This window comes from Agelaius tricolor, unplaced genomic scaffold (assembly GCF_023055355.1).
Source record: "Agelaius tricolor isolate 1412-34295 unplaced genomic scaffold, bAgeTri1.0.p SCAF_38, whole genome shotgun sequence".
Lineage (NCBI taxonomy): Eukaryota > Metazoa > Chordata > Aves > Passeriformes > Icteridae > Agelaius > Agelaius tricolor.
Window position 1 is genome coordinate 2,112,850 of NW_027269298.1, and position 27,982 is coordinate 2,140,831.

Genomic DNA, 27,982 nt, shown 5'->3' on the forward strand with positions numbered 1-27,982 from the left:
AATTTGAAGTATTTCCTTCCCTAATGTCTCCTGTGTGATTATCAGCTGTTATGAACTACCAAATGTACTGCTTGGCACTAGTGAGTAAGGAAGGCACCTAATTTTTCCTCTTTTTGTATCCAGTAATACACTTCCATGGGTAATTTTTATCTAATGATTTTTTTACACTGGCAAGTTCATCTTTGCCATGCCAAGTTTAAGGGATGCCTTATTTTGAACCCATTCTGTGTGTAAGGGCAAGTTAAATTCACTTTGTGCTTTGTTTTCATCTTACTACCCCATGCTGTAGAACTAATCCCAGTGCAGGGGTCCAAACAACTCTCTGTGTCACTGGTGTTTATGGTATTTTCTATATAAAATTCTCCATAAACATTACTTGGCCAAAGCATGTTCACAATGTGCCACTTGCACAACTTAGACCTTTGCCTGTGTTGCTCATATTTAAGAATTATACTTAATCCTTAATTGGAATGCTGGGGCTTGTGTATGGATTACTAAACTGTTTTGAGCAATCTTTTAAATATTAATTTATTTCAAGAAGAGAAGAAAGAAAAAAACAACAAAACAACAACCAAACAAATAAAAACCAATGAAAGACCAGAACCAGTGACAAAATGCCAGTCTGGGAAAAAAGCAGAACAAGAGAACAACCTTACCTCACTAGAATAAAGTGGCCTCAAAATTCCTCGCGGTCTGAGGAAGTGTCCTCGTGTATGCACTGTATGGAAGGGAAAAGCACAGACAGAGCCAACTCCTGACAGCAGCCCCAGCTTTGCAAACAAAGCTCTGACATTTCCAGCTATTAATTTCTCTAATCACTGTGCAGTCCTGGCCTGGAGGAGCAAGGCCATGCAGAAGCTCACTAGCAGATTTGCAGCACTGAACTGTTTGCAGTTCATTTATGGATTATGCTGGCACGTTGTTGGTGAGTTTGTTTGTCACAGAAGAAAAAAAAAAAGGCTTTGGCTCCATGCAGAAAAATGAGCTTCCAATGGTGAATCCTGTGCAAAGGGGCAGCAGCACTGACCTGCTCTGGACTGTCCCATCTGGGAAGATGTTTGGACACTGAACTCCCTTCCATGTGTTTGGTCCCAAAAAAGTCTGGCAGGGAATTTAACACAGAGTAGTGCAAAACAATACATTTTATTTGTTCACAGTTAAACACAAGCAACTGCCTTGACATTTTAGAACATTCTAATAAGGACAGCAAAACCTCCTTTTGGTTTAAGTTCTCTTTAGCTTACGATTGTACCATTTCCTCGTATTTCATATTTATGGCATTTAATGTGGATTGTTTAACATGCTTACAAAGAGCGAGGCAGGGAACAGATTAACTTGACAAAGACAGCAATTTTAGATTTAACTAAAAGCAGTCAGTTAAAAAAATCTGTTTCCACTTCACTGATGGGACCCCTTCAAACAAACTGCAAGTTAACTACATACAGCAGATCCATGATTTTTAGACTTAGGAAAGAAAATTGCAAAATTTGTTCCTCCATAATCTTTGTGGTCCATAAACAAACCTAAAGTGGTTTCCATTACTATCCTGGTGCTAAAATCCTGTTTAAAAGAAGAAAAAAAGCCACCTTACCAAAGAGCTTGCGTTGCTGCCAGGGCATTTTTGTGACTGACACAAAACCTGCCTCTCCTGGGAACGCCAGACCTGGGCTTGGCAGAGCAGGATGGGCAGGAGCTCCTCCAACATTCCCAGCTGAGCAGGCCCATCAGGCCCTTTGTGTGCAAACCATTCACTCCCCAGGCTGGGATCCAGTGGGAGAGGGGCAGGAAAGCTCCGAATCTCACCGAAACACGCGCTACCACGTTTGCTACCACTACGTCTGAGAAAGCCTAAAGACAAAACCAGGCTGCCACTTACAACCAACTCTCTACTCTCTACTCCATGCAGAGTCAGCTTTGACACAACCACTGAAGTTCACCTCTACTCTCAGAGTTTGGACTGACCAACTGAAAGGACACGGAGAATAATTTAAGACAGGCAGAAATGTATTCAGACCTTGGAGTTACAGAGGAGGCGGGAATGGGAGGACGAGTCCTGTCAGCAATGAGCTGAGCTGCTCTGACAGCCTCGTTCCCAGCTGGGCTAAGAAGGGATTTGAACTACAAATGCAAGTGTGCTTGGACTTGATTTCTATGTGAGGTGGTTCTTAAACAGCAGCTGCCACCCACAGAATGTTTAGGAGAAGAGGCCATGAGTGATGCAGGGGAATTGTGAAGCCGGAACCGTCTGAGTACACCTGGACCCAGCCACGCGGGACATTTAAAACAAGCACTGTCTTCCTAACAGCAGGCCCTGTTCTGTCACGAAGGAGATTGAGTCTGATCACTGACAAGCTCTGATCCCACAATCCTCCTTCACAGAAGGCTCATCATTGACTTAAAACATGATTAACACCGAAAGGCTTCACGCCAGGATTCTGATTTCAGTGTGAGCAGGATTCCTCCTCAGCCTTGTCACCTACGGAAGTAGGATGAGGGTGAAGGGGAGAGACCTAGAGCCAAGTTGACACTGCTGAACTCAAAAATGTGCTGCAATCTGAGTAGGAGGGCACTGAAAGGAAACCATGCTCTCCAAGGCAAGCCTGAAAAGGTATTGCCAGGAAGAATGAAGCCAATTTCTTGCTCTTGAAACATGGTGGTCTTGTTCAGATCAGGAACAAATGAAGAAGGGTGAAGCAGCACATTTCCCTGATTAGAGAAGCAAATCCTCCTCTGCAGATCTTCATAAGCTTGGAATTCTACCTCCATGTTCTGCATCCTCTCCCTACTTGAGTAAAGCTTCCTCTTCCCTCTTCTCCTACCCCAACTGCTTTCACATACAAACCAGGGTGAGGTCAATCAGGCAAACACTTCAAACACCAAGAAGATCTCAAGCTGGTGTTTTAACAAGTCTTCAGCATTTACGGTCTCTTCTGCATTACGAGCTCCAGTTCCTTTTTGTCTGTTCAAATGTAACTTCCCAGGAAATGTTAAGGACAATATAAACAATGATCATGAATTAGGGTGAATGAATCATTTTGCAGAGGTACAATGTTCTTTAAACGTTTGGGTATTCAATCAGACTCCAACTTAAAGAAGGTTGGGCTCTGAAGGATGTGGGACAGTGGACAGGCAAAAATAGAGAATGCACTGGAAATTCTAGTGCTGCTTCTTTCCAGGATGAAAGGAACCAAAGTCACCTGGACAGGCAGCACAACCAACTGCTCTAAATGGGAAGCTTGCAAAGAAATACAAAGCATTCAGAGTAAACTCACAAATATTAATTTGGCCTCATATTGCACTCAAGTTCATAAACGCAGCCACTCAACTGGGGACAGGGAGAAAGGGAAAAAAATACTTGCAAATGCTAACAGTTGTCCCTTCAAATTAGTACACGCTGCTAAGGATTGAATTTGAGAAAGAAGCAAGAGTTAGGCTGGGCATTTTCAATTCCAGACCCAAAAATCCACTTTGCATTCATTCAGCAGCCTCCTTCCGTTCCTGGCCATCGATCCTGCTCCGCTGCATGAGCCACTGCTCAGACCAAAGAAACATAAAAGCTTTTAGTTAAACTTGCACTCACGCCTCCTGTTCTATGCCAAGAATATGAAAATAACACTGATTGACTATCTTCCTCTTTAACTGTGGTCATGATGAGTTTCATTGTAGTCCATGATATGAAGCTGTCCAACACTGCTTTCCTGGAGCTTAGGCGAGAGGTTTTCAGGGCTTGGAGGGGCCTTTGACTCCATGCTTGGATCTTTACATAGTTCAGTCTTTAGGGCATCAGACAGCCTGTTGATGCTGACCCCCTCCTCATCACACTGGCTCTCACTCTTGTTTCGAAATAATTCTCGTGCCTTCATTCCAAGGAAGCTCTTGGAGCTGGGGAGTGAACCTACAGTCAGTGGGACAGTAGTGGAGGGCTCCAGCAACATGGATGTCTCCCAGCGACTGCTCAGCCTCTGGTTCTGGGGTTTTTCTGGGGTGGAGAGCTCGCTGCTGCTGCCCCCCTTACTGCTACTGCTGCCTCGGGTGCTGGGAGGTTTGGTCTCTCCATTTCTACCCAGTGTTTCTTCACTGTGTCCTGCTGTGTCTTCATTACCACAATCCAGCCTGCTTGGGGAACAGAGAGGACACAGTGTCAAGGAAATCTCAGTAATTAAACAGTGGAGAGGGAAATGCTGGCCAGGGCAGATTAACTTTGATTACTTTCCCTTTCTGCCTCTGGGTATGTACTTCAACAGGTTTCCTTTCACACTTCTGGGGCAAAGCAGGAGAGACAGGGGGTAACCAGATGTGTCACACACTCAGCTTTGCAACATCCACTGTTTTTAAGTCCAAAACTAACATAATCCCACATGGGTCATGCAGATTTCACACCACCACCCTCACCTTTCTTCTGCTGCTTCAGCTGCTTCTGTTTTATCATCTTCAAGTTTTTTCAGTAGACTGCTCTTCTCCAGCCGCCCAAACAGATCCAAGATCTCCAGCTCAAATGCCTGGGTGATTTTTTTCTGAGCCTTGTACCTGCTTTCTACTGCCTGCAGCTGACCCCTGAGCAAAGAGAGAAACCAGAATGTCCAAAATCTCCAGATTCTGCCTCAGCTGTGACAGCGCATCAGTCAAAGCACAGCTAAAATGTTACATAGGAAAGCCCCTACCTTGCTTGGATTTTAACATCTTCCAGGTATTTCTTTTGCTCCAGGAAGAGGTGGTCCTTTTTTGCAAGCTGAGATTCCAGTTCAGCTATCCTTTTCTGGGAAGCATCGAGCCTTTGGCTTTGCTGCTGAACACACAACTTTGCTTTCTCCAGTTCTTTCCGAAAAGCAGCGTGCAACATTTCAACCTCCTTGAAGCAAACAACACAATGGTAAAGTCTAATTTGATCCTGTGTTATTTTTATTGGTGTTTAGACATGTTTCTGATGTTATAAATAGGCACATTTTAAAGCAAGCCAGAATAAAAGCAGCATTTCTAAAAACAGATATAGAAAACCAGCCCTGCTGAAGATGTACACTATTAAAATAACTACACATCACTGGAATTTATTAGCACATTAATGCTCCTTATGAAAACCTCTTTTCATCAAAGCAACTCTTGCCAGTTCTGCACTGGATTAGAGTAGACAAACTCTATTTTAAATCCATTTTCCAACAGGACCTTCATTAAATACCAGTAGAAGACTTTTTTTCAGTGTACTATTCACCTTCTTTAATTACGTGCTCTCACGCAGGAACAGTTACATTGTTGTGTAATTTACTTGCTCCTAATTAAAAAAAGGTTTCTTTGAAGTCAGGAAGTAAAACCATATGAACCACAGAAGTTTCACTGAAGTTACTGTTAACTTTTAATAGGAAAATGACTGAGTGGGAAGGCTGAGATGCTCATTTTGAAGTAACACCTCAAAAAACCCATAAAATCCTTGTTAAGATCTTTCCACAAATTCTGGCACTACTACCCTGCATTATTTTACCAACAATCTGCTGTCAGTTACATTTGAGCACAGTAAAGTCTTGGCTTTTGGAAAAGAAATTGCTCAGTTGGCTAAAGTTTACATCAGTTGGCTAAAACACACCCCAGGTGTACCCTAACAACTCCTCCTTAGCCTTCAAAAGGGGCACTGAAGATATTCCTCAAACCCACAGGGCACAAAACATCTGAACAGAAGATCAAACATACAATCAAATCCCTGAAAATCAATTTCAGAACAAAGAGTCTGTTAAGTTACAAAGCCTTTCCTTCTGAACTCAGGGCTGGGAATTGTTGGATGATGACCTCAAGGGAAGTTTCCCCAAAAGTCCTCTGCACTGGTACCTTTGTAGTGTCTGTGTGCTTGTGCTGCAGCTGCTCCAGGTACAGCTCATTGACCTCCCCAAGAACCAGCAGCTGCCTGTTCAAGAACTCCATCTGCTGTTGCACCGATTCACTGTTGGAAAGCTGGGAAGGGAAATGGAACAGAATCCAACATTGGGATGAACAGGTCAGGAGAGTCACAGCTGACAGGCACTGTGTTCACAGGGTACTTTTATGAAGAAGGGAAACAAAGGCTAAAATCCAATGCTTCATAGGTAGTTAAGTGTTGAATAAATTGTTTTCATAAAGAACTTTTCATCTCCATTTAACTTATGATATAAACAGTATCTCTCAGTTGTCAAGATTTAGCAGAGCTTTAATACAAATTCATAATGCTCAATCTGCAAATCCCTGCTGTGGAAAAAAGCCAAAATAAGAAGTTTCAGAAGCTCCTTAACTGAGTTTAGAGTTTCTTCACCAAAATACATTTTTCTGTGTTGTTTTTGTGCAATTAATATCCCATTCTATGGAGCTCAGCACAGGCTTCTTTCAGATCAAGAAAAAGCACCTGATGAAAACTATCAGATAAAAAATAATCAGAAAGACACAAAGGGACCCTGGGAACACTGACTTTTCTTACCTTTTGAGAAACTTGGCTAAGCAGCAATTCAGTGTGACACACCTTGTTGTTTGCCTTCTTTAACTCTAACCTCAGATCTGCTATCATGTTCCTGCAGTCTTCCAGCTTGGTCTGTTCAAGTGACAAAAAAAAATTACTCAGGGTTCTGAAACTTCACTAAGGACAGCAAGGGCACAGAACTGTGAGGCTGTAAACCCCCAGCATTGGAAATCAAGTTATACTGACCCCTCCAAACCAGCTAAGAACCTGCCTTTTCCTATTTCCAAGCTGAAGACAGGACAAAACAGAACTATAAAAGGACAATATTAGGTGAAGCACTTTTAGTTATGCACTGTCTTATTCTGAATCAGGACAGTATCTCTAATAAAAATGTGCAGCTTTCTCTCAGGTATTTCATGCCTTGATACAAAGAAGGTTATTTTTAAAACCATTTAGTAGACAACAAATTTGTTGTTGCTTCATACCTGCAATTCCTGGCTCTGGTTATAGAATTCCTCCCGGTCGTGCTGCAGCTGTCGGATCTGGCTGTGAAGCTGAGCCACAATATTATCATGTTCCTCCTGAAACTGGTGGTACCTTGCCTGTTCTTTCTGCAGACTCAGTTTCAAGGCCTGGATCTCCTTTTCCTGCAGTTTCAGCTGATCTTTCTGTTAAGAATCCCACATGAGGCATCAGACAAGACACCTGCTCAGCAGCTAGGACATCTATGCTCAGCCAAGCAAAGCTGTCATTACCAGCATGCAGGAAAACACTTTTCCACACACACAACATTTTCTACAGAGCATGTTCTCAAGGCTTTTGGGGCTTGGCTTGGTTTTGGCTGAAAAGGAGACGAAATGGTGATGAGGGTGGACAGACTGAAAACTCACAGCCACATTGAAAGCATGAATGAGCAATAGTCTATTTTTCCACTGCCTCTCGTGCTTTCAACAGGAACTTGGGCCTCACTGCTGAAGCAACACTCCATCTTCCAAAACCTACTTGGAAGTTTATTTTTGGCTCTTGTAGTTAATTATCAGAAGGTGAAACTGTTGATGGAATTAGTTATAACATGAAAATAAATTATGAAACACACCTAAATCTGTACTGAGACACCCTTCAGTGCACTTACATCTTCAAATTCTATCACAGTGAACAACTCTGGAAGACAACATTTGAGTTTCCAAAGCTTTTGCTATTAGTCCTCATCTGAGGACCAAAAGGACAATACTGTATCAAATATGCAGTAAGGTGTTTAGGCATTGAACAACCACCCCACTAACAGGGAAGCTGGCAGTGCTGGCAGGGGTCAAGCAGGAAGGATTCAGGTGCCTGCAGTCAACTACAAACTGCTGACATTAATAATGACAGCACACAGAACTCATGAACCAGTCACTCCACAAACACTTCAATAAAGCAACAAATGAGGCTTCTTTGTTAATTGAGTGGTACCAGCCAGGCCAATTAACACTTTTAGCAGCACCAGTGTGTCTCAGGCACTGGTGGGGCTGCGTCCCTGCTCACCATGGCAGCGTTGTGCTCCTCCAGGGCCGTGGCTTTGATGACTTTGCGCAGGAGGCGGCGGTTGCGCAGCGCGTGCTGCTGCCTCTTGAAGCGCTCGTACAGCAGCTGGTTGTGCAGCAGAAGCAGCTGGTTCCTCAGGGTGTGAATCTCATCTGAGGGGGGAGAACCTGCAGTGGGACACAGAAGAGGTTACTGAGCTGCACTCTCTGTTTTATTTGGTCTCCAACACAAAAATCCTAAACATTTTTCCCAGAGCAACGGATATGTGCCTCAAATGGATTGTCCTTTGATTAAGGAAAAAAAGCCAAGCCACCATCATCACAAAAGCCTCAGAGCACAAAACTAAGACACAGACACATAAATAAGGAAGAAAAACCATCAGTTGTAGATTGAATGAGCAGTGAGAAGGTGCAAGGATCTGTCAGATGACCAGCAGCACTCAGAAGCTTAGCAAGGCTGAAATGGTCAAAAGCAAGAAGTGTCTAGAATTTTGCACTTTTCAAAGATGAAAAAAAGCAGCTCATCTCTCTGGAACACAGCTATTTGCTAAGCAGATAAACCATGACTTAGTGGAGGGCATAATCTTTCTGCAGCATTAGTTAAAAACCCACAAGCAAAAAGTATGCAGGTCATTGTTTAAGCAAGTCTAATAATAGAGGAACAGATTGCCAAAACATGAGAAATTTCCTCACCTCCAAAGTGAGTCCAGTCAGCAGATTTGCTTGGCAGAGACAATCTGAAAAAAGAAAATGCAGCATTAACAGGTAAGTTTAAGTAAAAAAATGGAATGCTCACCTCAAAAGAGCTTATAGCCTGGTAAAAGTACAATTAAGGTCAGTTGGTATAAAAAGATTAGGGAGGAACTGTGCAGCTGCTTTTTTTGGCACAACTTAAAATTAAGCCAGCACAAAAAAGAGTAACAATAAAGTCTGCAAAGTAAGATTTTCAGTCACCTACTTGTTCAGCTCCTTAGTGTGTGCATCTGCTCCTTGCTGAATCAGCCTGTCCAGCACTTCCACGGGAGAAGTCGAGGACATGCAGTCTTCATCCTGGCTTCCCTTGGCTTTCTTTAGCAGCTCCTCAGTCTTCTTGCCAACAAAGAGGTAGGCAGTCTTTGGTAATGCAACCTCAAAGAGGTGCTCATAGAGGGGAGGCTGCCCACTCCCAAACACCACTCTCCTTTGTGCTGGTACTTTACAAGGGCTGGGAGTGAGAATACTCGGCTCCCCAGAGGTTCCTTCCCTGTTCCCAGCAGGGCTTTCCCCAGGGCCTCCACAGGGCTTGTCTATGGGAGTAAACGTTTGTTTGGGTGTTTCCCGTGCACCCTCAGGCCCAGGCTTGTCCAGAGATGTTAAAGGCTCAGAGGTCTGACTGTGTCCCTGAACACTGGAGGCTGCTGAGTGGGTCTTCTTCTGAGAGCCTGACAGACTTTCGTTTGTGCGGTAAAACGGGGAGTCAAATCCTCCTCTAGGCACCATGTGTTCAGCATCGGTGGTGATCTCGGAGATCTCTTTAGATATTGCATCTGAGGAGAGGGGGAGCACCATGATGCATCTGGTATTTCAACAGGACAAGCATTTCCTTAGCTAAGATGTAGGTAAGGAGGGCAGACATTACCTTCCTCTCTGTCCTTCTCAGCGCTATCTTCAAACGACAACCCACCTAAAAACTCTGGAAGATCACTTAAGGTTACTGAACTTTTACTACTGGGTATGTCTGAAAAAAAAAAAAAAGAAAACAAAAAGTTAGTTGTACAGATGCTGTTTTCTCCAGCCTTAGCACAGCACAAAACACAAGTCTTACTGCTGCAAGATCCTCAGAATAAAAGCTTTCCCTCTTTCAGATGCTTCCTCAGAGGAGGAAGGTATCTGACTCCTGTTCCATTCCACATGGAACCAGTTCAGAGATCAGTCACAGGCCAGTCCTGATCCCAAAACATAACTTTGTAAACTTGAAATTTGCTATTGCACAACCTCTGTGAGGAAGGATGTGCTGTTTGCAATTCAACCCATTAAATAAATAAAATAAGGTGGCTGCTGTGCACTGTGACTGCTGCACTTCCACATGAGCATTAACCTCCCCTTTAGCTTCTGAGCTGGCTCCACAAGCACACAGCACCTGCCTGAAAAAAGGAAGTTTAGCAATCTGATGTAATACAAACTTGCCAATATGTGGCCACTGATCAAAACTGAGACAGCAGCTGTGGGATACACACTGCAAGACAGAAATCTCATGCTCAGCTCAGTCACAGATCAGGAACTCAGTGAAAAACTTGGCTTGTTCATAACTTGGAATTCAGAATATTCAGATTCCAGTGGTACTACACAACTACACCACAGAAAACCAGCTTTAGATTTCACTATCATCTCCACTTTGAAGATGTTTAAGATTCACAGCACAGAAGTCTCAAATACAGTTCCAAAATCCCTTTCTACAGCTGTCACAGAGGTAGATGACAGAGAATGGAAAATGGAATCTACATTTATCTATTAAAAGTTGAATTCCTCAACATACTGATTTCAGTATTCCACAGGACTTTAAAATAGGTTCAAGTACAGCAATAGAATTGTAGATAGAAAACAAAGTTTTTACAGAGGCCTTTAAGAGGGAGCATCATATCTATCCTTATGTGCAGCCTTACAGTTTGATCCAGACATGTGACAGATAACTTGCTGAAGCAAAATTTAATATAGAACTTGCTGCTTCTAATAATAATCCTCAAAAAATCAGCTTTTATAAAAATAAATATCCCTTTTCAGCCTTCAGTTTATATTTGCATTTTTAAATATGCAGGAGAGTAAGGTAAAAAAAAACCTCAAGCTATTTCTGAACATGAATGGTTAAACTGAAATCAGAAGCATCACAAGAAGGTTTTAAGTTGAATCACAGGTTAAAGTGGGATCCTAGAACTACAAAGAACTCAGGGGAAAAAAGAACCTGTGGAAAAGTGTTTGGGAATTTGAACAAGTGTCAATAAAAACTGGAGTTGTTTACAGTAGGTTGTAATAATGGGGAGAGGAAAATGGAGTTTACCCAATGATTTATCGCTGTTTATGACATTTTGCTGTCGGTGCAGTAAAGGCCTCCCAGAATCTGGTTTGTCCTCCTGGAAAACAAAAGAAATCCAGAACTCATTAATTGCCTTAGATTTCATTGGCAACTGTGCAGCTGGAAGTGGCAATAGTTGTCTACATTTAGAAGAGTTTTTGCAATGAAATGCAAAATTTTTTTATAAACCACCTACTCTGATTTTTCTTTCTCAGTTAAGGTCACTGCATTAAGGCAAGTCAATGAAAAAAAACCAGATTAGTTCAGCAGAAGAATTTTGTAATACCTTTTTAGGAGGTGTGGCAGCAGCTGAAGGGAGTGAAACATGGACAAAGTCATCTGAAGTGCAGGGTGGAGGAGGAGATGTGGCTGGTGTTCCCAAAGGTGTTCCTTTCCCCCCTGCTGAAAAGGAACACAAGCTCTCTCAGCAGGCTCCCCCTTCCTCCTTTCAGCTGAACATTTTATGTGAAGAATTGTACATTTAAACACCTCATAGCATTTACTTCTTAAATCTCTTTCAACTTTCATCAACACAAAAGTGCAGTTTCCCAAAAGTTGTTCCTGATTTTGGCACTGAATTCACAAATTCCCTCTCAGTTTGCATCAGCACTGCTCTAGTTGAGGTACTCAGTTTGTAGGAGTAATCAGTCCAGCCTATCAACTGGCATGATGTGGTATTCCCACTTAAGAACTGCCAGTAAAATTTACAGCCAGAATTTCCAGTAAAACAAACCTTGAAGGCCTAATTCCAAACTGCAGCACGTACCAGATGTGCCAAAAGCTTTGCTGTAGGGTTGTGATGCAGACTGGGATGACTCTGATGGGACAATGCCGGGGGACGTGGGTGGCGTGGTCATACCACACACTGCAGAGGGGCTCCAGATGGTGACCTGTGCACACAATAAAACACAGCAGAGCTCAGAAAAGGAACATGTGAAGCACCTGCATCCAGGTCTTCACAAAGGATATCAGTTAAACTCATGAAATTTAATTAAATGTGAAACCAACACCAACTTCTGAAGAATTCACAGCACAGCTCAAAAGCGCATGGATTTTTAAGACTGGCACAAGAAATTATGAAAGTGCAAAGAATGCAAACTTGCTGGGCTTCATCTTGTGCTTTACCTGCTGTGGCTCAGTTGACAGCCTCGTGGACTGTGGGCTCAGAATCTGAGGTAGCTGCCCTGGCATTTGTGATAGTGTTAGCCGAGGAGTGGAATATGGGGTAGAAGTCCCTGAAAGTTAATTAAAAGAGAAAATCAAAATTCCAAAGCATCCAACACATCAAATACAAACCCATGACTCTTCTGGCTAGGACTTAAAGGCTTTTAATCAAAGCATTTCAAATTCAATTCAACATACACATTTGTAGCTAGAGATTTTTCTTACAGCCCAAAAATATCTGTTGCATACATTATACTACAGCTTTCTTTTTTTATTGTTGTTTTGGGGTAGGGAGGACAGGAGATGAAGAGACAATGCTGAGAATATGCTGTATGTCTGCATATAGAAAATATATCTATGTATTTATTTTTTAATGATAGTTTATTTTCTGGTGCCTAACAATCAGACTTTTAAGTGGGATAAATTAGTGAGATGGGTTTTTTTGCTCTAGGGTCAGTTCTTCTCCAGCAATTGGGTATTGATTAGCCATCAGGCAGGTCTTACCATAGCTGCTCTGTATGTCAATGTAAGAGCTGGCACTGGGGTCAGTTTGATGATGTTTTGAGCTTGTGCAGAGTTTCCGAGACACAGAGTAATAACCATCTTCATAGGAGGCTTCTGCAGGGTCCAGGGAGATTTTGGCACATTCTATCACAACATCATGAGTTTCTAGCCTTTTCCACCTGCAGACAGTTTTTGGATCCAAAAGAGTAAGTTAGTCAATTATTGTTAAAAACAAGAGTTCCTGGAGATAGGAGGAATTGGCTTGTAGGATGGCTCATTTGTTCCAGGCAGCTTTGCATGCTCCCAGCCAAACTGGAACAAGGCACCAGACAGAAATTGCAACCAGATGACTTGTGAGAGGGGGTCTCAAAGAGGAGACAAACAGCTTTGACACAGAGATCCATAAAGGTCTGCCATGGAGCACTCTGGAAAGGAGGAACAGCATACGAAGACTTGGTTGATCCTGAGCTTCAGCAGCTGTAGAGATCAGCTCAACTACACTCAGATGTTGGTAGTCAAAATTTAGACATGCCAGCAGTGAGGGAATCTGTATTACTTAAGCAAACACTGTCTGCAATGCCAGTTTCAGATCTGTGTTTTTCCTCCCAAGTTTGGGGAATGTTTTTTACTTTTACTACCTCCTTCATCCTGAGAACTACTTCTTGCTAAATTAAACAGCCAGATTAGATCTGCCCAATATTTCAGGGGATGGAAATTCACTGTAAAGAAGAGAAAGCCCAGAAGGCTGTCTATGAAAGGCTGGGTTGCTTTGGAAAGTAAAATACTCTCTGTCCAAAATACCAAAAGAGAAGGCTTCCACTGGAAGGTTTGTGCCAATTGTGCTCCTGAGTGGTGCCACCCTCCCCCCTGCAAAATTGAGCATTGTGACATTCAATGGGTTCCCAGTTAGGAGTGATTTCCTAGTGGCTCTGAAAAGCAGGGCAAGAGCACTACTGTGCAGCAACAAGAGTCAAATTCTCCTCTTCAGTGGCTGGGCCTGTGGAGACAAGAGAAAAGCAGCAAGTGGTGCTGCTGCAGGCAAATGAGCCTATTGCTAAAGAAAACTAATACAGCTGATAATGTTAACACATACCTGTTAAAAGAACTGATCTGTTAAATGAACCAATATCTAGGTACCAAAACAAGACACACTGAAGCCATTTTAAACACTTAAATCCCATCAAATACTTCAAGAACCCCAAGGGATATGACCCAAACCTTCAGCCAATGAAGCATCTCTGGCAATTTCACTTTATTCATTATAGGCAAACTGTTTTAAATCTTTATGAGGACGTTTGATCATTAAGTCATAAAAATAAGATAAAGTAAAGTAGAAGACAGATGCCATCCCAGACACAAAATGAATTTAGAACCCCAACATTGTTGTTAATGACCTTTCACAACAGTTTCTGCTTATTCATCCAGCTGAAAGCTGGGATGAGGAAAGTCTACATGTTTACCTGGTGCACCTACAAATCTGGGTGGCAAAACACCCCCACACAAAGCAATGCTGACAGAAAAGGTTTTGCTGCAACCTTCTGAAATAACCCCAGAGAAAGCTGCTCAATTTGAGCCTTTCCTAATAGCAGAGAGAACATATAATACCTTCGTGGGTCCAGTTCATGGTCCTTGGATCCAGTCACTAACTCTGGATGAATACGCACATGTTCCATCATTGGCTGAGAGGAAGAAGAAGGATTTGTTATCAGTGCAGCACTTTGGATTGCACTAAAGCACACAAAGCTGATGAGCAAACTACTGATCCCAAAAGTTCAGAAAGTTACATTTAACAAGTAAGGTTAATACACATCACCACAGCTTCAAGAGTTGATCCCAATGAGCTTTCAGTCAAGTCACTCATTTTTATACTGTTTTGTCGAACAGCCCTCAACTGAATTGACAAATTAATTGTATTAAATTGGAATATATAGCTATAAATTTCTTGCCTCAGATAACACAGAGATGAGCAGCATTTTACCTTGACTACTTCTTCAAAGGTCTCCAGGTTTTCCTTCATACTGTAGTGAGAGCGCAGAAAGGAGACAAAATTGCAAGGATACATTCCATAAAGACGATGAAAGAGAGAATAAACGCTGGCATGAAGATGGACAAGATAAATCTCTGCCACATGACCTGGAAAAAGTAGTTAGAATCTTTTTTCATTACACTGGAGAAAAGAATAAAAGTTCTAAGAATGCAAACAAAGTACTTTTAAATTTGAAATGTTAACTGGAACAAGTCTTCTGAGGTACAAATAGTCCCTATTGAAACTGTGAAGTCTTCTCAGAAAACAAGCAACACTTAGTCATCAGCTCATAGCAATCCCGGGAAATAAGAACCATTAATTCCAACCAGTGTGCTGTCATTCTCAAAGCACAGCTTTGTTTTTATTCAAGTTAAAACCTGAAACTCCTCGAGATAGTGAGCCAGAGTAAGACTGACTGAATGATTAAAAAACGAAACTAAGGTTTGTTTCATTTTAAAAGGTAAAAACTAAAAGCTTGTAGCCACTAAAAGCAATCACAGCAGACAAATCTTAGTATTCACCTCAGAAGTTCCAATCCTACTTGCAATGCAGAATGGCTCTCTAAATAGCACTTCTATGTGCTTAACACAGCATTTGTTCATTCAGCCATGAGCCAGTCACAGATACTGCTGGTGTTAGACATCAGACCCCTTACAACAAATTCAGCAAAGCCAGGGCTCTGAGAAAACCAGTTTTATCAACCTTCATGACTATTGATAGTTAAATCAAACTGTTAGATATGTTGTTTCTTTCCTCCCCCCCCGTTTATATCTGGGAATATCAAATTCCCCAAAATCTGCCTGAAACATTAGCACTTTCCCTTCTCTCTCCATTAAGATCAATCTCTGCTTTTCACTATCACCAGGGCAGTACTTTGGTTCAGTGAAATTTCACAGAGTAGCAGCACCACATGGAAGATTCTAAGAGACTTCTAAATTCTGAGCAAAGAACTCCCCCATGCTCTCAAAGAACAGAACTCTTGTGGGCTTAACACGTGTTTAAATAAGCTCAGACCACTAAGAGTCTCACAAAAGAATGTGCTCACCAACTGCACACGAGTCACAAGGATACTGCAGACCACAACTGCATGCAACAAAGTTGAAATCTCACCTGGATTCTGCAAGCACCAGGCTGAGAGACGCCCAAAGATACCAAAGAAATCATGAAGGTACTGTTTGCCAGACTGAGGAATCATTGGCAACATGGTTATTAGCACTAGGACACCTGTGGTGAGTACTACTACATCTGTGTCAGTCTGCAAGAAGGGAAAAAACCTGCATTAGTCAAATGTGTTGAACTTAATTTTTTTCCAAGGATGAAGTGACCATTGAATCATCATCATGGAAAAAGTTCTCTATTGAAACAGTCCCTCTGAAACCTACCAGTACTTAATGATCCAAGATTATTGAGTTTTTCATAAAGAACAACTTGAAGAAAAAATAGATTTGAGATTCTTGCTCCTACTCTGCTGCTTTTTTGTAGAAATACTTGGCTTAGTTAAAAAGGGAACATCACCACAGTTCCACAGCTGAGTAAAAACAATTACTGGTATGTGAAGCATCTTATGTGCCACCTTCCTTCCTTCCCACAGCTAAACACACACAGCACTCAGAGGCTCAGAAACTGCAGATCTGATCAGGGTGTTCAAGGGTGTTGGCCAGTTACCAACACAGGAGTCAAAAGCTTTTCTGCTAAACCTGGCTGCTGGAAATTTCCCCCAGCAGTGATTCAAACAATGACCAAACACCTTGGTTTGTCCCACAAGAAAGGGATGTGGCAGTACAAACCTTTGGCTGGATGAAACAGGAAGAGAGAATCAGACTTTAGGGAAGGACATGTAAAATGTTCAAACTCTTTGCTTGCTTCCTCAGTTTAATGCACATTTTTCTTGGTAGCTTCTCTGCTTTGTCAGCACAGGGTGCACAGAGCACTGGTCAGGCTGGGGGGCAGGTGCTGCTGAGCTCTCTGGGTATCTCCCAGGAGATGGGACAGAGGTTTTAGGGATTTATCCTCCTCTGTGTGTCTACTCTCCCTCAGTCACACAAAACCTATCAGAGCACATTTCCTGTCCATCCCCACCCTCTGTCCACATCCCCAGAACTTCCACATCTCTGTCCTACTGCCAGCAGCTTTCTGACACACTTCATTCCTCCCTCAGTCACACTGCAAAGGACAACAGATCTTGTCAGGCACGACAGGAGTTCCAGTAGCAGCAGCTGGAGCTGCTCCTTTGGCAGTTACAAATTTGTGGTGGTTTTGTTTTGAGGAGTGCTGGCACTTGACTGCATCGTGCATTTAAATGTGACTTCATGACTAATGTGGATTCTTCACTATCATAATAAATTCCATTACTGCCAATGCATTCTAGGTCTCAAAGCACTTTTCATTGCTTATTCACTGGTACAGTGCTGTACAGTATTATACCTGATCAATCTGCAGATGAGGGGAAAAACCCACAAAGACTGGGGGAACAGCTACCTCCTTGTAATCCAGCATGTCAACAGCTAAGAAGGGAAAATCTGACAATTCCAAGGTAATTTCACCTGGGAATAGTCCATTGACTGGCCCATCTACACTGCAAGTAGAGGACACACAAATTCACATTGCACCAGTGGGAAGTTACTGTATTTCTCATTAGGTTCACATTCAAGATATCCACCAACTTTACCAAGGGCCCTCTTGTCTTTAACCTATTTTGGGAAAGTTTTAATAAACATTCCTAACTCACACTGACCGTGGCTTTTAGAAACAAGATTGTCAGCAGTAACAGCATCAGCACAGAGTATTCAGCTGATATTAATAGCACTGTGGCTTAGCTAAATGACATCAAAACAAGAATCAAATGCCTTGCATCTGCATGCAAGTTTACATCAGGTGTTTTACAGACAGCCCTGACAGTTCTTACCTTGAGACATTTAAGTAATGAAAGCAGGAGAGGTGCTTGAGAAAGTTTGTGTTTCCAAGATGGTTGTCGTCTTATCACATGTCCCAGCAGAGAGAGGGTGGGTAAACGAGTAGCAGCTTTGCCCATATAATCATTAATTTTGTCCAGTAGATGCTGACAAAGGATTTTGCAGAGAGTGGTAGAAAAAGAAAGGTATTTATATTTAACTGCTCTATACCCTATTTCACCAGTCTACATTCAGCAGTTTGTCAATATGGAAACTATGGGCATTTTACAAATATACAAGGTCCCAGAGGAAATAGAACCCTGCAATAACTTTGAGGCTACTGGTAGACAAACTATACAGGCTACTGCACTTTGAAATGTTTATAAGTAAATAATAAAAAAAAATATGGGCAGCAGCCAATTTGTAGTGCCACTTCCAATCTATTTTAAATCCTTACTTGCTCTCAAAATACCCAATTTGTTTTAGGCTAACACATCCTGCACCAGGAGCACTGCAAAAAGACAACATTAATCCTCCAAACCCTTTCCTTTACAGAGGTTCTTTGCTTAATTGGGTCAGTTTAAGCAACTCTGTAAGAAACAGAGACCTCTGAAGTTTTTTTTTAAAGCTTAAACTACTCTTACTACAGAGATACTACATCTCCACAGCAAGGTAATTCTACACCAGAGTGGAACCTCTTGAGTTTTAATGGATGCTATTTAAAGGCTGCTAAAATCTGCCATAACAAGATTTTTTTTTTTACCTTGTCATGAGGCTCTTGCAGAGTGGACAGAATATGCAGTGCCTGCTGAGAATTGGTTTCCAAGTAATAGTCCACCAGGTTGTTGACAAGCATAGGCCCACGGTCTGTCAGTTTGGGGACAGCAAGGAAAAAAGCCAAAAACATTCTCAATACACTAAAAATGAAGCATTTGCTGCAAGGACATTGCAGAACTTTTAGGCAATTATTACACAATTTCTACCATAATGCTTGGTGTTTAGGAGACCTTTGGGAAAATGAGACCTCTCAAGTACATTTCCTGGTTCCAAACCATTCAAGTGAATGCATTCAGCTCAGGCAATGGAACAGGGTTTTTAACAACCAACAATTCCTTTCTAACCATAAAACCCCACAGGTAGCTGAGCTGCAAGGGTGCTTTACCCAGTAAAGTGCTCAGGAGTGACTTGATGTTCTCTCCCTTCAGCAGATAAAGAGAGCAAGTTCAGGGACAAGGACACTGGCAGTGCTCTCATGCTCTGAAAAGGCTCTGTCAGCACAAGTGATGCCTCAACAGCAGCAATCACTTTTCACAAAGTCTCAGTCTGTTGTTTTGTTTGGGAGTAGGATTTTTTGAGGGTTTTTTTTATTAATAAAATCCCACTGGTTCCCATAATGTGGGTGACATTTAATTCCTTCTAGATACACTTGACAAAGAAAGTTTCATCAGCTCACACTTGAGGCTCTGCCTCAGGAAAAGCCAGTCATTTTGTAATAGTGTTTTAACAATTATGTAACAGACCTTCCAGGAGCCATGCCATTAAGCAAAATGGACTGAAGAGAAGCCTCAATCCTTAAAGCAATTTCAAACCCAAATATCAAGAGTTTCTTTCAAGCTGCATTTGCAAAGACAGTGTTTGATAGAAAAAAAAAAATCCTACATCATTCTACCTTTTTATTGATGTGAAAACAAAACCCTTCCCAAAACTACACAAAAGGATACATACCACAAATGAGATTATCTTTGAATGCAGCTGTTATATCTTCCAGGACACCCAGAATTGGAGAATCCAGCATTGAGAGGAGCTCACCAACATTTCCTTGCTGTGCCATGATGCACGTACTGACATGAATGTGGAGGTTAAAACTTCAGGAAGTTCTTCATTGGTGTCTTTCTACCAGACTAGGAGAGAAGAGACAGCAGATGAGTGAACTTTTCCCTTTCCATATAAAATCTCTCATCTCTCCTATTCCCTTTCCACACAAGTGCCCATTTAACACTGAGAGGATTGTGAGGGTTTCCACACCTGCAATAAAAGCTGTAAGAGTTTCCAAAAAGCCAATGAGTCATGAGTAGGGTTTTCTTCATGTTTTTCACAAAGATATTAATCTGTTTTGCAGAAAACCTCAGTATCTATACAGTCCGAGCATTCTCTTACCATATTTTTTTTAATTTACTCTCCAGGTCAGTAAACTGAAGCTAAAGTTTGGAATAAAATACAAAACTCCATTCCTGAGTTCTTACAGCAACTCCTCCTCAAACCACCTTTCCAGTTCTTTGCATAAGACTAAAATCTGGAGAAAATACACACCTCCAGATCCTTCTCCACTCCTGTGACCAGGTCAGGAATTCACTGCCCTGGGCTCTGCATTGTTGCACTCTGAGAGATTTGGGCTTTAAGACTTTGCAGCTGTGGCCAGGCTGCAGCTGTTGGGAAACTCAAGCAGGGCTGCTGCAGCTGCTGCTGCTCCTGGGCAGCCTGAGCAGCACAACACACTTTGACTTCACTGGTGTGATTTGTGATCCCAAACTCTGCAGTGCAAAAACTGCAGCAAGTATTAAATGCAACAGTGTGCAGGTAACAACTGGTCAGCTGGAGCAAATCTAAGCCATGTCAGGCATTTAAAATGGCTTCTTCCCATCTACCAGCACCAGAGGGGTTCAGGTGTCACACTGACCTACCTACCACCAAATGAATCAGGTTTTATTTCATCCAGAAGAATCCTATACCAAACCTTTCCCAGTGGAAGAACAAATCTGGCTTTAGATCACACCTCATATTATCAGCAAGGGTTTCTTTTTCCCTCCTACTCCAAGCTAGAATACATTTTTCACTTCCCCCATGGAAGGCAAGACTGACACATACTAAGTTTACACACAAAATTGGTTTTTTTACTGCAGTTGTGTTTACAACACCTGTTCTGTGGATGAGCCGAGCTTCTGTCTGCAGTGCTGTCAGCCACACACCTTTCATGATCACTAATAAAGAAAAAACAGAAAGAGGTTAAGAAAAGGCACAATTTATTTCTTCCTTATCACACCAGGTATATGTCCAGAACATCACTAAGTTTTTGACACAGAACAGAAGAGTTGTGCACCCCCTGCATGAGAAGTCAGTCTGAAAAACACCAAATGGTGCTGCAGTTGCTCTTTCCAGAGCTGTCCACAGGTTAAGCTGTGCAATTACCTCAAACTACATGGTTTTGTACTGTGACCCTTCAAAAGCTGCTAGAGTTTTATTTATGGTAGGTAGAATTTTACACAGAAAGGATTCTTCTCTATTCTGAACATACAGTAATTCATTTAAGCCTTTAAATTCTATTCCAAACATTTTTAGGCATTAGCCAAGGACCACAGAACAGTGCTCTGTTTCAAATGATAATGCTGTAATTACCTATATACATATTACTTTCTTGAATATTTATGTTTAACAAAGTCACTGGACAGCAGGAGTTAACGTGTCCACCAGTAAACTTTGTCATTTGCAACATATCACTCTGCAGTTGCAGAACTGCCCAAGGTCACTTTTCTTAGTGCCACCAGACATCAGCTTACTTAACCTGGCACTGATTGCAAATTCAAAGGTGAAAATATGGCACCACTCTCCCAACTGGCATTTCAGTAGCAACAAACTGGCTGGAGCATTGCAGGAATCACCACTGCAGAACAAAAAACCCCTCAGCCTCAGTTTTCAATGATCATAACTGAATAGTCCAAAGAAACTCCAGGTCATGTACAAGCAGCCAGCAGAGTCTGATCACTGAAGTGTTTCGATTTAAATGCTATTTCCTTTCTAGTCTAATGCTGGCAAAATGCTAAACCTGCCTTAAAACTGGCTGGTAGTGTGAGCAAGACTTGGATGATAACAGAGACTTGGAGTGAGGGAAGTTGCCTTTTACTGAAAGCAGAATGGATCTATGTTTTCACAAAATCAGAGCTGCCATTTGTTGTGGTTTAGGATTTTGGTCTGGGTTTTTTTGTTGTTTTTTCCCCCTACATTGTGCAGACTCCAAAGCTTCCACTCCTTCCTCAAAGCACTTGCTGTTTAGGAGACAAACAATGCTCAGAGAGTGACACCATCCTTTCAAAGGTTTAAAGCCACACATCTATGCAACTTAAGAAGTCAGCCTTCCACTCTGTTAATAATTTTGAGGAATCAACAGCTTTTTCCACTTCTAGTAATTATTATAATATCGAATTGACTCAATGACTGCATTTGCAACATTGTATGGGGAAGCAGCTCGCTCCAGGGAAACCATTCCTTCATTTCTGAGAGCACATTTTCAAACCAGCCTGGCTGTCCCTCGATTTCTGTCAGGACAGCCTCAGCTTTGGTCAAGCAACAGATTCACCAGCTTCCTAAACAACAGGAATTAGTTCTTTTAAGTATTGTTAACAAAAGAGATGCACGGTCACACCCCCAGAGCAACTGCAAGGAAAACCTGTTTTAAGAATTAAAGCAGCAGAAACACAAGTGTCTGCTTTTTTACCCCATAAAAACCTTGTCAGTTCTCTTCTCTTTGATTCCTATCCCATACCAGTAAAAAGAGTGATTTTTTTTCTTATTGTCCTTGAGCAATACCATTCTTTTGAACCAGATCTTTGTCACACCAGTAAAAACCTCAACAGCAGTTTCACAGATTCTGATACTGCCAGAGGAAAACCTGCAGCCTGGTGAGATCATAAACCACACTTTGGATGGGTTCTGGAAGTCAGGCTCAACAATACCTCTGCAGATAGATGGGGAAAACCCCTGTTAAATGTAGCTAAGAGGATTTCAAACTTTGTGCCATTGTGCCTGCCATCAGATAAGGGCGAGGCTGATAAGGGAGCTCAGCACTGATAACACCACACACACACGTAGGTAACGGATCATTTCCCAAGCTCCCTGACTAAAACAGATGGCTGGAGTGACCTTGTGCCAATAAATCCAATAATCCATTATTTCAACTTTTCAATCCATTATTTCAATGCACTGGAGTTCTTTAAAGTAGAGCAGTCTCCACTCCAAAAGTATTCAAAATATGAATAAAAGTATTTCAAAGCACATCTGAAGATGGGGCAATGTTACACACAGGTGCCTCACGAGGTGAAGTTCATCTGAAGTTACACCAAACCAGTCAATGCTGTCACCCCACTGCACACAAATGGCCACAACTTTAAACAAGTAAATCACAGCTTTCTCAAGGTAAAGTCATTTTAAACTCTAAGTAAGACTGAGATGCTCTAAATCTGTGCCCAACACAAATGAACAAGCCAGGAAATTCCAGCAATAGTCTTAAATCATGCCACACTTTTTTCAGGCAAAGGCAGCTGAGTAAGTAGTTTACAGGCAACAGGCTTTTAGTCAGAAAAGGCCCTGTGCTGGCAGATGAGTTCAGCTCTGTGGTGTCAGTGTGATTTATCACAGTCCCACCAGGAATTTGGGATGTGATTTTCAAATCTTGTAGATAAGCACAGGCCAGGTTAAGGGGCTCCCATCACCCTGTGAAACAGCCACTGACTGTCAGGGTATTTTGTATCTGGAATTGATACTTGTGCTGTGAAAAGGACATCCCTGACACCTTTACAGTATCACAGCACCAGCACAGCTTTCTGCTCAAATACACAGTTACAAGATGAGCCTCTCTAATGCTGCCATCCCCAGGTACTGCAATCACAAGAATTTCCACATCCCTGCAGCCATTCTTGCAACTAACAGGATTAAAACAAGTAAGTTTTCCATGTGATTGGAGTCACTGACTCTTCACTAACTTTTAAAACTAGTTTTATACAAAAGATCAAAAGTACTTGGTTAGTGAAGTGTAGAAAAAAGTCTGTTTAAATACCTTTTAAAAATGCAGCATTTTAATCTCACTGAAAAATATCACACCCACAGCATTTCTTATATTCAAGAGCCTTCTTTAAGATATACTTAGTAAAAAGTATTAAAGTACCAACACAGCTTTGGAGCCATCTTACAGAAGGAAAAGGAGAAACCAACAAGCCAAGAACCAAGTCTAAATTTATTTTTTTTCAGTAGCTAATTTAACAACACAAAACAGTTTAAGCTACAAACTCGAGACAAAGGGAGAGACTGTAGAAATATTAACTGGAAAAGGCTAAACAGAGAAAGAAAAAGCAGAGTATTCCCAAAGATTATGACTTCTGTAAGTATTTCTGTCAAGAGAAGATGTTCTTCTGTTCAGTGTATTTTTATCCCAAGCCAAATGAAAAAGCAGCTGGTAGTGCCAGTTATGCTGCTCGCAGGGGTGGGGAGGAGGGGGACACACCACAAACACACCCTCAGCCTTTGCTGCAACAACACCCAAATTCAGGCACCTGGAGCACCTATTCTGGGCCAGGGGGATCAGCAGCAGCATTTATCTCTCCTCATCCCCCAGCAGTTAAATTTAGGGTGTGCCAGTAAATGGTTATTGCCCCCTCTGCCCCAAGAGGAAAGGGGATCTCAACACCACAGGATCAGAAGCTCCAGATTTACACTTTTCCATCTGATTTCTATGGCAGGTAGGGTCAGGTCACATCCCCAGGTATTGCTCTGGCAAAAGCCATGAATGAGGACAGAAGGACTTTACAGCAATTGTGCTCAAAGAAAAATTCAGATTGACAACACAGCAGCCCTTTTCACTCACATCTTTGAAATGTTGGTCATGAAAGGATTAAGCCTAACCCCCTCCCTTTCACCACACAAAAAACTGAAGCCCATTTTATGCTTCCTAACCATGCCCAATCTTACATTTCCCTCACAGTTAAATTGAACATTGCCATTATACAAGTGACATAAGCAATGAATGAAAAGTTCCAGCAGGGAGAAAAACCACTGGTGGCATAGGAAAGCAAGCAGCTGATAATTCCCTTTTTCACCACCCAGAAATAATAACTCTAAACACTCTAAACCTCATTTCAAACTGATCACTACAACTGGCAATACAATTAATTTTATTTATTTATTCATCTTTAAAGAAAGAAGGTGTCTGGCTTCTTCTAATAGTAAATATTTTCCTGGTTATATTAAGATCTGATATTAGATTCCATAACTAAATTAGATCATTATTTATAGTTATAACTTGATATTATACACATTCTCCTGGACTTTGTTACAGGTGCTTAACTGACGTGGGAACAGGAATATCACCAAAAAAAAAAAAGAAAAAAACAACCCAGCAAGCCCAAACAAAGAGAGAAAATCATATTCAGCAATATTTAAGATTCTTTGGGCTCTATGCTGTGCTAATACACTACTGCTAATTGCTACTCATCACATTTCTGTCAGAGGAAAATTGTTTAAAAACAATCCATGTCATAAAAAGCCCAAACATGGAAGGGCTGTCACTTCACCCTCTGGCAGGAGCCAGGCTAACCAGCCAGCCACAAAAGGGAGTCAGGGATTATTGCAATTCCTCACACACAACTGCATGTATTAATAGCAAATAAATAAATAAGAACAAGCCCTGGCTTTCTAGAATAATTTAATTAACACTACACACAGAAAGTCAGCCCAGCTATGAAATCTTTTTAACTACAAGCAGGTGATCAGAGAGCTCTAAACTTGGCACTAACACAAGGACTGAGACTCCTAAATCTCTGCAGCATTTCTTTTTTTGCCCCCAAGAGGAACCTTTCAAAATATTCACAGAGTTAGGCAGCAATTCAGTAAACCTTGAAACCACTGCAACCTATCTAATGTATTCATCAAGGCCTTTTAAACCTGCTCCAAGAAGTGAACCCAGCATTACACAGAACAATAGCAAATGATGTGAAACTGTAAAGTAAAAACAAAACATGAATAATGCCCAGGAAAGTGACAGCAATTCACCACTGCAAGAACTTTACTCTGGGTCTTAATGTGCTACTCAAAGAAACGCTTCTGCTGAGAAAGGAAACATCATTACTTGTGCTCATTATGCTTATTAAATGACATGAACACATAATACCAGACACTAAGCTGGAACATTCTTAAACACACACCTGTCTGCAACTGCCACAAAATCTGGTGCCCTCCCCTGCTTCCATCACTGCAAAGTGCTTTGATTATTTTATTTGCTTATTATGGATGAATCCCAGAATGGTTTGGGCTGGAAAGGACCTTAAAGCTCATCCATGCTGCCATGGGCAGGGATAATTTCCATTATCCCAGGCTGCTCCAAGCCCCATCCAAACTGGCCTTGGGCACTTCCAGGGATCAGGGGCAGCCACAGCTTCTCTGGGCACCCTGTGCCAGGGCCTGCCCTCCCTCAAAGGGAAGAATTTCTTCCTAATAAACAAAAAGGCATCTTTTCCAAAGATATATTTGTGTGTGTTTGCACCCTGCATGTGTTCCAGGCCACTCAGTTTGCACAGAGGCTGAATCACATCCCCAGCTCCTGTCAGGGCTGACAAGAAGGTGCCTGGCAGCTGGAAGAATTTCAGGAATCAGGACAAGTCAACATCCCAGCAGTCCAGCTGCAAATAGAGCCAGCATTCATTTTAAACTACAAATAGTTACTGAAGACAAATATTTGTCCAAACACCAAAACATCTGCAGTCGGCCAGTGTATCTCACATGGGAATCCATTAATAATGCCACTTTTTAGTCAACATAAAGGTAACAAAGAGTTAAGGTGTCAGGATTAAACACAGCCAGAGATAAAATCATTTTAATTAAAGCTTATCTCATGACTTATTAGATATTCTGACTATATTTTCATGGTGTAAGTCCCTGCAATTCCCCACAAATGTAGTCCTGGGTGAACTGGGCTGCTACAAAACCAGAACAAATGAACAAACCAAAGCAAAATCCTTTACTCAGTTTTTTACTGAGTAAAGGCTTTTAAGCTCTTGATTTCATTTTAAGCTTCAGTGTGGCACAGCTGTTTCTGATAAGCAGAGCACCTGATTGCTGCTCAGCAAAGACAACAGCAGGCAGATGGATTCCCAAGGTTTGCACTGATTATTAGAACTCCCAGAGTTTTCAAAGATTTACTTTCTAGTTGTTCATACATGTAAATTGAAGAGGGGTTTTTTCACCTAATGGGATCACTCCAGCAGTGCTTTGATTCTGACAGATTTCCAACAACTATCCCCAGAAATTAATGTCAGGAAACTGCAGGATCAGACCACACAAAGAATGAAAACCTGTATTAGCACCCACTGGAAGGTTCTCTGGAAACAGCAGCTCTGGAAAGAGTTCTGCACACAAAACCTGATCCTGGTTTCTGGGTCATTTCCAGGGGTTTTGAATCATACATTCCTTTAAGGCACGTTCTTCCTTTCACTCATTGCCGTGTAAGAGATTCATTAAAAAAACCCCAACGCCGAAGAGCAAGGAGAGAAGCTCTGCCTAAACTGATAAAACAATGACAGAGGCTAAATCCATAGCAAACAAAGGGTGAAAACTTCAGAACTGCAGCCTTCTAAGTTCTTTGTGATAACAGGAAGCAAAATGTTTTATTGTAGAAGTAAACAACATCCTGACTTCACATTACCTACCCAGGAGCAAGGAAATGAGAAAAGCCTTCCTCACCGAGGGGACAGACTCTAACAACTGATTTATTTAAAGCCCAACCCCCGACAAGGGAACCTCCTTAGCAAATAACCAAGGCAGGGGAAACCTGGAAATCGCTACTCCGCCTTTGCAATGGGGGTGCTGAGCCTTTTTCAATAAAAAGCACAGAATTAAAAGGGGGCTTTGGCTGGCGGGGGGACCCTGCAGGGGGGGTAGGGGCAGCACCCCGGAGCAAGTTTGCCTGGAAGGAAGGAAAGGGGACAGAGGGAGGCAGGAAAGGGGACACAGGGGGAACATCAACCCCCCGCCTTCCCCATCCCCCCGACCCCTTCCCTTTCTCCTGCCGCCTCCTCCCCCAGCCCTTTCTCCCTGCTTCGCCGCTCATCTCTCTGCTCTGCCTCCTCCTCTCCGTCCCCGCGGCCGTCCCCGGTGTCGCCGCGGCGGTGGCGGCGGGGGGCGGCCCAGCGCACTCACCTCGCCCTCTCCTCCCCTCAGCTGTTTACCACTCCGGGCTCCTCCGGCCCACAGGGCGCCGCCATCTTGGCCCTGCCTCCCCCTCCCACCACAGCGCTTCGGCCCTCGGATCCCTCCGCCGCGCAACCTAGTCCCGCCTCACCGCCTCGCTTTCCGCTGCCTGCTCGGCTTCTCTCCGGGTCCCTCCCCGTTCCGTTCACCCCTTCCGCCTCACGGGACGTTCCCGCCGCGGGGGATGAACGGGGGGCGGGCCTGCGGCCGCCGCGCCCCCGCGGAGTCCCGCGGCGGAGGGATCTCGGCGGGGTCAGCGCTGCGGCGGCGGAGGTCGCGTGATGCGGGGGGCGGGGCCGCGCGCGGGCGGTAAACAAGGCCCGGCCCTGAGGGGACGCGGCGGGTGGGGGTCGGTCCCGGTTCTTTCGGTTCTCCTGGGTTTCACCTGGAGATCCTGCACAAAGC

General features: G+C 42.6%; 1 protein-coding gene across 6 annotated transcripts; it reads right to left on the reverse strand.

Annotated features, from left to right (window-relative positions):
* Positions 1-1,124: 1,124 nt before the first annotated feature.
* TSC1 (TSC complex subunit 1) lies at positions 1,125-27,825 on the reverse strand. 6 transcript variants are annotated; one of them, XM_071454376.1, is made up of 23 exons: positions 27,669-27,825; positions 20,485-20,547; positions 19,295-19,470; positions 18,333-18,436; positions 17,584-17,736; positions 15,789-15,933; positions 14,631-14,785; positions 14,258-14,331; positions 12,653-12,831; positions 12,110-12,219; positions 11,751-11,874; positions 11,271-11,386; positions 10,970-11,042; positions 9,554-9,652; positions 8,894-9,461; positions 8,629-8,672; positions 7,937-8,103; positions 6,898-7,080; positions 6,434-6,544; positions 5,815-5,937; positions 4,662-4,849; positions 4,393-4,554; positions 1,125-4,116 (listed from the first exon to the last, which is right to left on the reverse strand). In XM_071454376.1, the coding sequence occupies exons 3-23, from the start codon at positions 19,398-19,400 to the stop codon at positions 3,636-3,638; spliced, it is 3,465 nt and encodes a 1,154-aa protein (XP_071310477.1). In that variant the 5' UTR covers positions 19,401-19,470; positions 20,485-20,547; positions 27,669-27,825; the 3' UTR covers positions 1,125-3,635. The 6 variants fall into 6 exon arrangements, with proteins under 6 accessions (XP_071310477.1, XP_071310481.1, XP_071310480.1 ...); XM_071454380.1 differs by lacking the exon at positions 27,669-27,825 and adding an exon at positions 27,527-27,649 and having other exon boundaries at positions 1,125-4,113; positions 11,271-11,383; XM_071454379.1 differs by lacking the exon at positions 27,669-27,825 and adding an exon at positions 27,527-27,649 and having other exon boundaries at positions 11,271-11,383.
* Positions 27,826-27,982: the final 157 nt, after the last annotated feature.

Coding starts and splice junctions, on each gene's coding strand:
- TSC1 (XM_071454376.1), bottom strand. CDS start 19,400: ATGGCACAGCAAGGAAATGTTGGTGAGCTCCTCTCAATGCTGGATTCT. Junction 11,387..11,750: donor CAAAGCTTTTGGCACATCTG/GTACGTGCTGCA, acceptor GTTCCTTTTCAG/CAGGGGGGAAAGGAACACCT. Junction 4,850..5,814: donor AGCACACAGACACTACAAAG/GTACCAGTGCAG, acceptor GTTTGCTTCAAG/GAGGTTGAAATGTTGCACGC.